The sequence below is a fragment of the Carettochelys insculpta genome, chromosome 11 (assembly GCF_033958435.1).
Source record: "Carettochelys insculpta isolate YL-2023 chromosome 11, ASM3395843v1, whole genome shotgun sequence".
Taxonomy (NCBI): Eukaryota; Metazoa; Chordata; order Testudines; family Carettochelyidae; genus Carettochelys; species Carettochelys insculpta.
Window position 1 is genome coordinate 29,512,457 of NC_134147.1, and position 14,310 is coordinate 29,526,766.

At 41.3% G+C, this 14,310-nt stretch overlaps 1 protein-coding gene across 2 annotated transcripts; it reads left to right on the forward strand.

Moving 5' to 3' along the window:
• The first annotated feature begins 189 nt into the window (after positions 1–189).
• LSM3 (LSM3 homolog, U6 small nuclear RNA and mRNA degradation associated) lies at positions 190–12,865 on the forward strand. 2 transcript variants are annotated; one of them, XR_012647028.1, is made up of 5 exons: positions 190–693; positions 2,763–2,873; positions 4,966–5,061; positions 5,421–7,501; positions 11,771–12,865. XR_012647028.1 is itself a non-coding variant. In XM_075005853.1 (4 exons), the coding sequence occupies exons 1-4, from the start codon at positions 673–675 to the stop codon at positions 5,499–5,501; spliced, it is 309 nt and encodes a 102-aa protein (XP_074861954.1). In that variant the 5' UTR covers positions 190–672; the 3' UTR covers positions 5,502–8,157. The 2 variants fall into 2 exon arrangements, 1 of the variants encoding a protein (XP_074861954.1); XM_075005853.1 differs by lacking the exon at positions 11,771–12,865 and having other exon boundaries at positions 5,421–8,157.
• The last annotated feature ends 1,445 nt before the right edge of the window (positions 12,866–14,310 follow it).

The window sequence follows — 14,310 nt, forward strand, 5'->3', positions numbered from 1 at the left end:
GACCGGTACCCCGCCAGGCGTGTCAGTTACACACAGGCGTCTCCCGCATACACCCTGCGACTGTCAAGGGGCAATGCTGCGCCTGGCACGGCCGCTGGGGGCTAGACGGGCCTTGGGGGGACTCTCACTGCCCGCGCCTACTGACTGATCCCCTTATAAATTAACTCCCGAGGAGCCTGGAGAGACGGCTGGGGATGGCCTCAGTTTCCGCATCTGGAACATTCGGGGCACGAGCGTTTGCCTGCCTTCGCCACGCCGTTAGGGAGCCGGGGAAGACAAGCCGCCAGCGCTCACGGCTCTGGGATGGGGGGGGACTGAGACACGGCTGCACCGACCGCCCCCCCAGGTCAGCTCCCGCTTTGGGCAAGGACTGGACTAGATGACCTCCCGAGGCCCCTTCTAGGCCTAGAATTCTATGACTCTAACTCGCAGAACGGCAGAACCACGTGCAAAACCCATTCCAGGCTGGCCTCGTCCCCCGCCCTCTCAGAGAGGCGGGCACACACAGCGCCCGCTCCGCCCCTCTCGCCGAAGCCAACGGCCCTTCGCCTCGCTTGGTACAGCGCCACGCTTCCCTCACGTGACCGGTGACGTCGCCCCCCGTTTCGACGCGCCAGCTTCCTGAGGGTGGGTGGGAGACTCGCGCGAGAAGAGGCTGGGCTCGCGAGAAAGATGGCGGACGAGGTGGACCAGGTGGGGCTTTCTTCTCTTCTTCGCTGCTTGGCGGGAGCTGAGTTTGGGGTCCACTCCCTCCTCAGCCTTAGCCCCTGTGGGAGGCCCAGCGAGGTCCCCGCTTCCTTCTCCTGGGGTTCCTCTGCGAAGCGGGGCACTGGGGGTTGCCCTCCCGCCTGCTCGCTGCAGCAGCTCTGAACTGTAGCGGGGAGCAGGGACGGCCAATGAATGGGGCTCACGGGGCTCTGGGCGTAGGGATCCCCCTGTACCTCCTTTCCCCCAGTTACCCGTGTCTCTGTGCCCCCCGCAGGTTGTTTTAGGCGCTGAACTGCGGCGTTCTAGCAAAAAACCGCCGGCTGCAGCTTTCCCCGCGCACGCCAATTCTCAGTCTTAGCTGGGGGTGTGCCCCAGAGTGACAAGAGACGTCTTTTTTCGTGGCTTAGTAAACTAAGGCAGAGCAGGCAACGGAGAGTGTGGAGGAATGTCAATGAATTTCAGAAAGCACTGGGCAGATTGCTCTCTCTGGAGGGGCAAATCTTTAACCTCTCAGCACTGCAGTTTAAATCAAAATATTTAACTTTGTTTCAGTCTCTATTAAGTGTAAGCTTTGTGGATAATTTCTTTATTTAAAAAAGTCCAGCTTGCATTGTTTCTTGTGGTCGTGGTGCCATTTCAGTGCTGCTTTAAGTCACCTGGAACCCCCGGGATTGGTAGTGCTATTATCAAGCTTAAGAGATGCATGGTTTCATGCTTCCTATTTTTATTACAGTTTTGTTGAAAGCAATGCTGCAGAAATATTGGTGAAGGAATATAAGATACAGGACACGAATCCCAGAGGCCCTAATGCATTATCTCTTTGTTCTGTTTGCACAATGCTTAAGATACTGGAATTCTGGTCCATGACTAGAGCTGCTAGATACTCCAATAACACAAATAATAATTATCCACCAATGAGAACAGCATAGTCAATAGTAACGTAAACTTCATTACATCCCCAACGAAGCATTAAAGACTTGACCACGTGAGCCAGGGAGGCCAGTCCGAGAATTTGCTAAGTGATCACAGGCCATACTCTTCTATGTTAATGGAGGAGGTGTGGAATCTGGTTTAGAGGTTGGCTGCAGAAGGGAGGTCAGGATAGGGGGTTACAGTGCACAAGAGAGTGCAGGGTTTGGGAGGCTTATGGGTGCGGGAGAAGATTGATGTGGTGAGGTCTGAAGGAGAGGGTGCAAAGGGTTTGAGTTGTGACCTGGTACAGGGGATTGGGGTGCATTAGTGGGTACAGGGTCAGGAAGGACATGTGGGTGCAGGAAAGGATTCTGATCTGGGGGAGAGGTGTAAGAAGTGGTGCAGGGCCTGGGAGGAAGTTATGACCTGGTTCAGGAGAGGGTGATTACCTGGAGTAGGGAGTTGGGGTGGGATGTTAGATGCAAGCTCTGGCCAGGAAGTACTTACCTGGGCATCTTCCAGGCAGTACTTACCCTCAGGCAGGCTCCCTACCTGTTGCAGCCCACGCTGTTCAAAGCAGCCAGCTGCCCATCTGTGAACTGTACTGCACATGCCACAAGCATGGCCCAGGCAGTTCCCATTGTGCTAGGGAAGGGGGCAGCTCACAGTGCAGAGAGGCACATGGCCCCAGCAGCTGGCTTCTTTATGCAGCCTGGAGCTGCAGCAGGTAGGAAGCCTGCCTGAAAGTCCTGGTGAGCCATGGGCCAGATCCAAATGATTGGCGGGCTGGATCTCGCACACCTCTCTGAACTCAACTTGGAGGATGAAAGGCATATCTTGTTCCCTTTCTTTTCAGGCTTCTGGCCTTTCCACTACCAGTGCCAGTAAAGAGTGCCAGTTGTGATGATAATACTTGTCCACTAGGAAGTAGACTGAAATTCATGTCACTTCATACAGGCTACCAGAGGCCCATTCTCTGGTAATGATTTTTGGTTGCTTCAAATTTGGGCTGGATCAGATAACTGACCAGAAGTTGAAAGGTACTTTATCCTATGCCTGACAGAGAGAGGCCACTTTGAACACAAAAGTTCATGGGTGTTTGTATATATTGCAAAAGCTGCTTTCTATTTTTTTTTTTAAAGCAACAAACAACAAATACTGTAGAGGAGCCGCTGGATCTCATCAGACTCAGTCTAGATGAACGAATCTATGTGAAAATGAGAAATGACCGAGAACTTCGAGGGAGATTACATGTAAGTTAAACACTGCAGAAAGAGTCAATTCTGGTATACTTTTAACTAAGAAGCCTTAGATATAAAAGTCAAAGCAACTTATCTTTATGGTATACCATTCAAGTTCATTTTTAAGGTCTTTATTTAAAGCATGGGTGTCCAGCCTTTTGGCTTGCCTGGGCCGCATATAAAATATATAATATAGTTAATGTATATAAATCACATAATAATGTTAAAGTTTACGATCTTGTGGGGCCGCATTACTAGCTGTCCAGGGCTGTGGGTTGGACATGCCTGATTTAAAGCATATGGCAATTTCTTTTGTGCCTGACATATGTTTTCTGAGTATTTCTTGGTATCTGAGCACTGGTACTTGTAAAAGGTGAAAGTCTTTGTCTTTTGTTGTGTTAACGAGGTGCTGGATTTTCTTTCCTGCCACTATTGGTTGTCTTACAACATAATCTTTTAGAAGAAATCTAGTTGAAACTAGTTTAAACTAATATTGCTTAGAGAATAGAACGTGAGACTGGGACTCAGCAGACATCTGGGTTTGTTTCTTGCTTCTGCCACTGACCTCCTGAGTGACCTTGGGCAAGTCACTTTAGCTTGCAGTACATCTTTTTAGACTGAACTTTTTATAAAGCACTTGGAGATCTACCAATGAAAAGAACTTAGGCATTAAAATATTCTCTAAAAGTAATGGTATCTGAGCACAGGCTTGTATCCAACAGAAGTCTGTTCTGTATTCCAGCATCTTCCAGTGATGTTGACCTGTCACTTACTTAAACAAGTTTTTTCTGGCTTTTTGTCAAAGCATCCCTCCCTAAAACTGCAATGTGGTAAAGTACTCATCTTCCAAGTCCCAAATGGACTACCTCAAGGACAAAACCTTGAAATGTGTTAAGCACCAGTTTGTTCATGGTATGTTGATATAATGCAATGAGAGATGTCATTTTTGCTTACGCCTTCTCAGTGCTACCCTGCTTGAAATTCTTATGTGGCTTACTGGGTTGGACCCAAGTAGATCCAATTTATTGGGCATATTTAAGATAATGATTGTGGGGATATTTACTGTTCATAAATGTCTAAATTAAACAGGTCACATTAAGGCTTTAGCCTAGGTTTTCTTGTATCCTGAAAACTTCAGATCTGTTTTCTGTAGGAACTTTGTATTCTGTTAATACATTGGTATTTCATTGTTCTGCTGAGCTCTTGCTGGCGGGATTTTTCATGGAAAAGCTCATTTAATTTTCTAAGGAATGCTTCAGATAGAATTACAAAGTTAAAGGTGGGTGTGAGAAGTCCAGTGATTTGTCTGATGTTTGGCTGCTGCATCATGATTTTGAGGCTCTACACAAATGAAAATGATAGTTCATGAAAGAGGTAATCTGTGTGGTTCTTTCATTTAGAGACCGTCTCAGGGCATGTTGCTCATGTCTCATGCGATGTACTCTGAAATTGCTCAACATCTAAAAGCAGTCTTCTCTTGAGTTCCCCAGATATCTCTGAAAATAACTTGCAAATAGAGCAGATACGACACATTTGTGTCCAATCTGTCAGTGCAGACACACAGCCCATACTAGGCTGCCAATCCTGCAGCCGTACCTTGTAGGCTTTCATTGACTTCTCTGGGGATCTTGGCTTAGGTGAAATCTTCAAGATTAGGGCCATACCAAATTTACAGCTGAGAAAAAATGGACTTTGAAATCTGGTCTCCCTTGTGAAATGTGGCTATTATAGGAGGGACCAGATTTCACATAGGAGGGCAGCTGGAGAGTAGCAGCTGCTGGTTGGGATCCCAGCTCTGAAGTCAGCTCCACTACTAGCAGCAGCACAGAAGTGAGGGTGGCATGTTATAGGGGAGAGAGGACATCACTTTTTGGGATGTACTGTTTTCACTAGTGCTGGTGCAATTAACACTTACAACATTGGTATATTTGAGTGTCAAAGCAGTTGATTATTCAAGAGTTCAAGTTGAAGCACACTTAGAAAAGTTACTTTCATTTTAACAAGTTTGTATTTGAATTACTTTGATCTACACATATTTAAGCACTTTTTGCTTGTCTGGTACAGGTTGTAAAGAAAATAATTTAAACTGGTTTTATTCCCACAGGCATATGATCAGCACTTAAATATGATTCTGGGTGATGTTGAAGAGACTGTGACAACAATAGAGATTGATGAGGAAACCTATGAAGAGATTTATAAAGTATGGGTTTAAATGTTCATGTGGTTGGGGAGAAAAAAGAACAAAATTGAAAGTAGTTTTGAAGTTGATTTTTTTTATCTAGTTGAATGTTAGCTAACAAAACATTTTTCCTTTTGAGTCGAGCAATACTTCATTTAAAGCAACTTCAGACGAATTGTTATCAAAGTAAAAGCTACAGCAAACTTGTCTGCTAACTGTAATGCTTTTTTCAGTGTGTGGATAAGACTTGAGATTTTGTCTTTCTCAAAACTTGATTTTTATGAATTTCTTATCTTTTTTTTTCTTTGAACATGACTTTAAGGTTGTTTGCACTTCTCAGGAGTATTTTGTAAATCACGCTTTCCTCTCCTTCTCTCTAGTCTACCAAGAGGAATATTCCGATGCTCTTTGTCCGAGGTGATGGCGTTGTGCTTGTAGCTCCTCCATTGAGGGTTGGCTGAAACCATGAAGGACTTGACCTTGTTGGCAATCTGATTGTTTTGAGATAAGGCTTCTGCTCAGAATACGCTTTTGTGCAAAACTGTGTATTTTTATATGATTCTTTTTTTTTTGTTGGCACCTGCTTGGCTTATGGTTCATTGAAAGTAACCCACAAAAATGATGAGACAGTGGTGTAAGACTGTTCACTTTTCAAAGACTAAATTTAAATGCTGTGATGCCGGTGTCAGCTAAATAAATTAATATTTTCAGTTTTACAATCTTAGCAGTTGTTGAATTCTGTTTTTTTAATAAATATTGTATATGTTTTGGATTATTAATTTGTCATTTATTATCTTGGAACAATAACCTCTTCAACATGTATCATATTCACAAGTTACAACTTATTGTAGAATTAAGTGCACTTGTAGTTATTTTATAGAGGATGTCAATTTTTATTTTGTGCTACATCTATTTCTCTAATTTTGCAAAGGTTGCAACTGGTAGTGACTTATTCTATAGGGCACTGTTGTATCAGACAGACAGTAATTGTTTTGTGTCCAGTTTCTTAACATGTATCCTTGCGTATGCACATACATTTTGATCTCTAAAGTATAGTCTTTTGCCCTTGTAACTTTTATCCAGAATCAATTTTGAAAGGATTTGTTGTCAGAATATCAGCAATTTGTGTTGACCAATATGTTTAAGTAGTCATCAATATCTTGCAGTCTAATTAGAAAGTGTGCTCCTCATAACTGGTAGGAATCTGCTATCTTTAAGCTTTTAAACCTAACCTGACACAAAGGTGTTATCGTATCTGTGTCTGAAAGTGAGATTTTATTTTAGCCACATGCATAGCAGATTTAGCAAGACTATTATTTTTCTTACTTACAGTGTAGCAACTTTTATTTTCTGTCTACATCCTTTTAAGGTCTATGGAGAAAATTAAAAACAGTCGCTTTCCCCCTTTTTTCAGTACCCACATCTGTAAAATGGGAATCATGATACCAACCAAACGGATAAACTGCTTTGAGTGTTAATATTAAGAAGGATACAGCTCAGTCTCCATTAATGAGTTATAAAATGCTAGCTACCCTATTAGGTATGTTTTCCATTTCAATAAATTTCTTTGGGATAGATCGAGGATGCAGATGTGCTGGGCCTGTTTCTCAATTAGTGCATGTTTAGCATTTTATATTACAGCAATGCCAGTACATGCTGCTGTCCTGAATTACTTTCTCTTAGAAGTGAACACCCTTTCTGATATGCATTACCCCTACATTTTGTAGCCAGACTAATAAGAGTGCCAGAAGTGTTAGATGCTACTTCTTTATTTATATTCTAAAAGAGAGAATGCTGCCTTTTGTGCCAAGGATGATCAAGAACCTCTAGGTTGCATCTGTTTATTTCTGCTTTCCTCATTTCAAGAAAATCTCAGTAAAAAGCCATAATTAATTCTCATTTTAAAAATCAGTCTTCCATTGACTACAGCAAAACTTTTAAAATGTTGTACAAAGATCATGCTAGGTAAAGCAGATTGTTTCAGTCCTCTCTGCATGCAATCTGTGATTCATGCTGCTGTGTTTAGGAGTCTCATGTTACCATATATGCTCTCTTCTGCTGAAGGTTGGAGTATCAGAACAAAGCTAGTGGAGAAAGGGAACCAGTGATTTTTGTGCTAAGCTTTCCATTCTATGCCATGTTTGATTATTGCCTTGAATGCTCTGCTGCTATAAGCAAACTGTGTTGTGAGGTAAGGAGGGCAGCTGCCCTTCATGACCTACATTCATATCTATGCATGAGTTAATGTTGTTCAAGTTGACCTGACTTCCGGTCCCTACTTATACTGCCTTTTGATGTATAGGAAGCCAGTGGCACCAAATTTCCTTCAGCTGTCCTGTTCTCTTATATGAGATTGTAGAGGATTGAAAGAGGCTGCAGCTTCCTGTTGCTACTGATCTATAATCGAGACACTTTTCAAACTTTTCTTGCTTTGAGAAATTCATTCATTCCGAGGATACAGGTAAACCTCATTCACCACAGCAGATTACGAAATATCCATAACATGTAAACATCTCACTCTTCTCACTTAATGGCTTCTTCTGGTACAGTGCAACTCTGCGTTATTGGAACTTGCTGCTGTTATTTATTGTTTGCATTTATTGTAATGCATCAAAACAGGGGCAGCATGTCCTGCCAATTGGCCTCAAAAGCCTCTCCACCATAGGTGAGGTGTGAGATGGGTGTCAGGTTTACAGCGGCTACTTTCCATGTAGATTTAATTTTAAGCTGATCTTTGTATTTTAACTCATTCAAAACACTAGATGGTGCTCTGTCCCCTTAGGTTTAATCTTGATTTGGGTCTGATTTTTTTCAGTAATGTATGTTTATGAGTTGTGCTATGCCTGTACTCATCAAATTAGTCATTTGTTTTTCATTTGAAACTGCCATCAAATGTGATCCTAATTACTCATACTAAGCGGTAGAGTTAGACATCCAAATATGTCTTGATATTTACATAGGCACAAATGTCTTCAGGGGCAGAGTAATTATAAAACTGTTTAGTACATGTGCCCTGCCTTCATAGGTGTAGGTTTTTTTTCTGTATTTGGGGAGGGGGAAAAAAATTCCTCTCAAGCTAAGGCTTGCGTTTTGACCCTCCTCCTCCTCCCTCCCACCCCCCCCACCGCCCCCGACCCTTGTTCCCAATACCTGCATGGTGTCTGATTCAAACTCCTGAAATCCTGGCTGGCTATTTTACCAATAGCAGCAAAAAGTCCTGTGGCACTTTACAGACTAACAGATATTTTGGACCATAAGCTTTTGTGGGCTTTGTCTGACAAAGCGGGTCTTTGCCCACAAAAGCTTATGGTCCAAAATATCTGTTAGTCTATAAGGTGCCCTTTCTAAAAAGGATGTTTTTAAAATGTATTAAATAAAAAAAAATGAAAAAGACATGTAGAAAGTTCAAATGAAAAATCACAATATATAAGACAAATGTTTATGGTGAGGAGGGGAGGAGATGGCTGAAAAGAAGGGAAGATGATGGGGTCTGGAGAGAAAAACAAACTATTGAAGGAAAGAGGTGAAGTTTCCTAAATAGGAAGTAAATTTTGGTTTGACACCTAAATATGTTTGAAAAAGAGAAGTGCCCACTTCCAAACTTTGAATCAGAGAATCACCAGCCCGTTGGTGAAAATGACTGTGCCTGGGGGTAGAATAAGGTATTTCAGGAATGCCTAATCCTGTGGAAAGATTTGTTGGTAATTCACATGAGCACTTTCTTGGGGCAAAATTCTCTTCTACTGTCTACAGGACATAGCAGTCAAGATAGGCGCAGCAATACCATGTGTAGATGATAATAGGGTAATGAAATTTAAACCCATGTGAATCAGAAGGGAAAATTTGATCCTTAGTGCATATAACGCTGTATAGTTGCACTGTGCACATTCGTATTGCAATTACTAAAATAACAGTTGAAACTTTAAAAAGAAAGCATTAACATTATTGTACCCCAAATGATTATTTATTTCCGGAGATATTTTAAAGTGGGCAAAATCTTCAGCTGTAGTAAATTGACATAACACCACTGATTTCAATGAAGATTTATTTGGATTTTGCAGGCTAAGGGTCTGGCCCTATAACTTTAATGTAGTATATGGTTGCATATTTTAGATTGTGAACTCTTTGGGGGCACAGACATTGTCTCTGTCTAATATCTAGTACAGCCTTAGCGTAGTAATCCGCATCTCTAATTTCTCTTTGAAATTTTTTAAAAGTCTTAAAATTAATTTTTCATTACCATTAAACTTTATTCATCTAACACTTCAGCACCATAGCGCTTTAAAAGCATCACTTCCTCCAGTCATAGCCACTTGAATCATATAATCCAAACTTCTGCCAATAGAGGCTTTCTCTTTACAATATATTCTCTAGTGCTTTGCCTGGTGCACTTACATGACCCCAGCAATGGGATTTTCACCACTTACTCCCTGTCGGATATTATTTTATGGACTGACTGTAGTCTCAGATTTTGCCAGTGGCAGCGTAGTAGGGCTCCTTATTTAAAGGAACTCTATGGCAGTCCAAGTCTGTTCTGGTCTCCCAGTAGCAGGCTATTTCTCTCCTGCTGGTGCATCCTTTTATAATACCCAGCTGCTGCTTTAGGGTGGTATGGTTGTGGGGAAAGGTGTTCTCTTGGTGGAGGATCTCTTATCTGGGATTGGGAGGATACAAAATCCAATAGCTGTCAAGGGTGCCTGTACATTAAGGAATCCTCCATCATTCATAGTTTAACAGACCTCAGAAATGAGACACTTTCCTTGCTATTTTAAATCTTCCTTTGCTCTAATTTCATTTTATGAACTACCTTAGGCAGTGAAATTACCACAGATATCACAAAAATGTATGTGTGCGTGTATCTCTCAATACCCAATAACACAAAATGCTTTGTTATAATTTTGTAAATGAGTCACTTAGTGGCTACCCCAATGCATTCTATGTAAATCACAGAAGACCTTGCTAGAAACGGATGTTTTAATTTAAAGGCTTATCATTCTGAGCATTAGCTTATTTGTAACTAGTTGTGTACCCAGCCTCTCATGACTTTTCCAATTATGATTGTAGGGAAGAAATTGAACCAAGGAAAGGGTGCACAAATTCTTGAGCTTCTGTTTAAATTTTCTCTGCTTCAGATGACTCCAACTTTGCCAATTTCATCCTTAATTAATTGCTATTGTCATGTTTCTTTTTAACGTCGTAAAAGTGACAGTTTGTGTTTCTTTTCTTTGCATTGCAGTGGCACAGGTTAGGCACAATTAAGGCAACATTATTTAGTTTTTCTCCCTCAAATAATTGATGTGGCTTCCATCTTAGGCTGTGGATCTTGCCATCAGAAACACTGAACATTTGCAATGTTCTAGATCATCCACTTTAAAATTGTTACCTCTCCCTGTTGTATGAATACTGCATGCTTCTGATTAGCAGAATTCTGGGGAAGAACTGAGGTGTTAACAATAAACAAGAAAGCTAATCTGATTTGTGTTAAATTGGATATGTTTATGATACATTCATCCAAGCTAAATTTTAATTGCCTGCTTAATTAATGCAAGCAAGGAAGTTCTGGTGAAAATCAACAGAAGGTATGCTAAAATTAAACACAGTTTTTAACAAGGTCCTTGTAATGTGTCTGCATAGATCAGTAGTTCTCAAGTGGTGGGTTGGGACCCCATTTTAGTTGCGGGGAGAGTCAGAGCTGCCTTATACTTCCAGAGGGTTGGGGCCGGGGCCGGGGCAAAGCTCAAGGGATTCAATCCAGGCTGTCAGAACTCAAGTTGAAAGCCCTCTGGCTGGGGCTGAAGTTTTCAGACTTCAGCTTTGATCCCTTTAATACCTTGAGCAGTGTGGGGCTTGAGCTTTGACATCTCCCTCCCACCCTGGAGCACTAGGACTCAGGCTTAGGCTTTGGTCCCACCACCTGGGGTTGTGTAGTAATTTTTGTTATTTGAAGGTGGTCAAAGTTTGGGAATCCCTGGGCCACATATGATCACTGTTTCCTCTGCTAGTGCAATTCAGACCTGCTCATGTGTTATGTTGCTTTCTAGTGGCTGCTCTATAGATATGCTAAAAGACATAATACCAGTGTCAGTAAATGGAAATTCCTGTGGTTAAATGGTAAGGTTTGTGGCAATTGTTTGGCCTGGGTTCAGTTGTCAAACTGCACCTGTAAATTTAAGTGAAAACCATTGTGATTGCATGGGTGCAGCCCACAGATTTGTGGCATTCTGTCGGCATGAGTTGTGCAGTCACTCTTCTTTATTTTAAGAGCCAGCTGCCATGTCTGTATTTTTTCCATGAGTGTTAGTTGGGGGTGAGTTCATATTGGGTGCATCTACCCTCGCATTCCTCTTTCAAAAGAGGTATGCAAATGAGGCATAATTTTGCATATTTGGCACATTTGCATATTCTAATTTTGCAAGAAGAAAGCTAGCATAGATGCTACTCTTTCAAAAGTAAACCCATCTTCAGAAGAATCCTTCTTCCCTTTATTTTGGCAAAGAAGACATCAGCCAGTAGATTGTGTTCCCAGACCCTTTCTGATACTGAAAAGGGAAGACAGGGCAGTTGAGGTATGGACTTTTTTAGGTGCTCCAAAGGCGGATGTGACCCCAGCCCTTGATTTGAGGAATGTACGTTGCACCAGCCCTCTGATTCCTTGGCTTGTGTTTAAATTAGTCACTATATCTTGTTAATACTTATTAAGCTTTTAACACTTTTTTTTTTCTGGTTGCAGTTAATGATGGCTGAACATCTGAAGCCAGGGCATTTTAGTTAAAGAAAATCCATGGTTTTGGAAGTCTCTTTGGGCCCCAGTTCAGAAATCTGACTTTCTTGCAAGAGCTATTGGTACTACAGAAAACTTTTTCTTGCTGCTGCTTCAAAGTGGAGATGGGGCCAAACTTCTTGCTCACTCACATGTATACCTGATCTTGCATTTTGGGGAAATTTGAAATTCAATCTTATTTTGCTACATGTAACCATGATACTGGGGCTCAAGAAGCCAAATGAGTTTTGAGCTTTGAAAGCAAATTGTTCGCATTAAATGTGGGGCAAAGATTAAGATAAGCTATTTGTTATTTATTTATCCAAACCTATTCACCCATCTCTAGTTGCAACAGAAATGTAAAAATCTGTCAGCAAAATATTGTAAACAGATCATGAAAATATATGATGTAAATGGCCAAGTTGCTTTGAGCACTTTTTTCTCCTCCATAAGGCCTTGTTGCGTAACTGTTTCCTTCAGTCTGGCTCTTGTGTTTCTGAGCTGGACATTTGTGAGGAATTAATCTGTACATTTTCCACTTTACAGGACCAGCAAGCCTTGTTAATTTGGTGAGGTTTGAGTTTGAGGCAATAGGAGGCCAAGTAGCAGGAGCTGGTCTCCACTGAGTTTATCTTAAGTTTGCTTGAGCCTAAGTTTCCCGCAAATAAAAAAAAAAATGGTGAGTTTACTGTCAAAGTTTGAGGGCTTATCAAACGGGTACCTACAGGGGTTTGTCTGGGGTCTGGTGCTGTTCAGTGTTTTCACTAATTACTTGGTTGATAGAGAAGAGAGTGTGCTTATCACATCTGTGGGTGACCCTAGGCTGGGAGAGGGCTTTAATGACAGGATTAGAAGTCAAAGATAATCTTGATACATTGCAGGATTGGTCTGAAATCAGTGTGATAAAATTCAGTGAAGGTAAGTGCCAAGTGGTACATGTAGGAAGGAATATTAAAATGCACAAATACAAAATGGCAACTAACTAGCTAGGCATCGATAGTGCAGAAAAGGATCTGGGGAGTGGTAGTGGATGACAAATTGAATGTGAACTCTGCAGTCCTGTTCAGGGGAAAAAAAAAGTCATTGTTATGTATTAAAAGGAATGTTGGATGGGAGGTAATTTTCTGCTCTACTCAGCCTCAGCAAGAGTACAACGTTCAGTTTTAGGCACCAAACATTAAGAAAGAAATGAAACAATTGGAGAGACTAGGGAGAAGCAACAAAAATAAGAGGTTTAGACAACATGACCTCTGAAGAAGAAAGGTTGAATAAACAGCATGCTTAGTTTAAACGAGAGATGGCAGAGGTGGGATACAAGTCTTCAAATATGTAAAAGATTGCTATAAAGAGGGTGGTGATCAATTGTTTGCTACATCTACAAGCAGTGTTTCCCAGAAGCTGGGCACTTATGTGGCTGTTCAAGAGAAGTTCAAATTCCGACACACTGATAAGCCAAGCACCCACAGAGAGGTTTTTATTTCTATTGGTGGTACATGTGTACATGCTTTGTGCACATAAATAAACAATTCTACACATGGATGGAAAAGAGTAGAGGGAACATTGGCAACAAGGAAGAGTTATTTTTAATTCAGAAAACTTTCAAAGTGTAAGGATAGTTAGACTTGGTAGGCTTTGATTTGTACCATTAATTGTCATTAAGCAATTTCACACACACAAATTGATAATGAATCAATGAAAAAAATCCATCAATAGTAATCAGAGGGGTATTGGCTTCCCTGGAGACAGCAGCCTTCTGTGTGCCTAGCACCTGCAGGGAATATGGCATATGGAGCCCTCAGTAAACTGGGGAGCCCCCTGCAAACCCCATTGCCACCTGCCCCACAGCTGCACCAGGATCCTCCTTAAGCTCCCTTGTGAAATTTAATATTTAAATTGATAAAAAATAAGTACTGATATCTGATACAATTACAAACAAAAGAATCATTCTACAAAGCCTAGGGATAGATAAGCACTTGAAACAGGTGATCTAAGTTTTAATAAAAGGTTAGACAGACAGCTTTCAGGAATAGTTTAGGTATTCTTGATCCTACTGCAGCACAAAAGGTTGGACTGGGTGACCCCTTGAGTCCTTGCAACCCTGAATTTCTATGTTTCTATGATAGTGATCAAAACCACTTTTGTGTCACAGGAGTTGTCTAACTGCATATCCCTTTTGCCACAATGTCAGGTATTTTCTATACTGATAGGACAACATTGAAAATATGGACCATCTCCAAACACTGCGGAAGTTTACATCTAGATCTGAATTTTGCAGAGTGGGGGTCACTTCTAGTGTCTTCCAACCCTACCTCTGAAAAAATATTTAATTTACAGTACCAGATGAAATGTTCTGATCTCTAGTAATCTCTTGGATATTACTGCTTACTTCCTTTATGTGAGGCTGGTACTTTGGGTTCTACGACAACCCAGATAAAGCTGAATTAATCTGCATTTCTGTTTGTTTGTAATTTTCATGAGCATTTTAATGCCTTGAAGAACTAGTTATAAGG

What these genes read in the sequence shown, in the direction of transcription:
- LSM3 (XM_075005853.1), top strand. Translation starts at nt 673, where the DNA reads ATGGCGGACGAGGTGGACCAG. An exon ending in TGGCGGACGAGGTGGACCAG is followed by an intron (nt 694 to 2,762) that starts GTGGGGCTTTCT and finishes TTTTTTTTAAAG; the next exon opens with CAACAAACAACAAATACTGT. An exon ending in AACTTCGAGGGAGATTACAT is followed by an intron (nt 2,874 to 4,965) that starts GTAAGTTAAACA and finishes TTATTCCCACAG; the next exon opens with GCATATGATCAGCACTTAAA.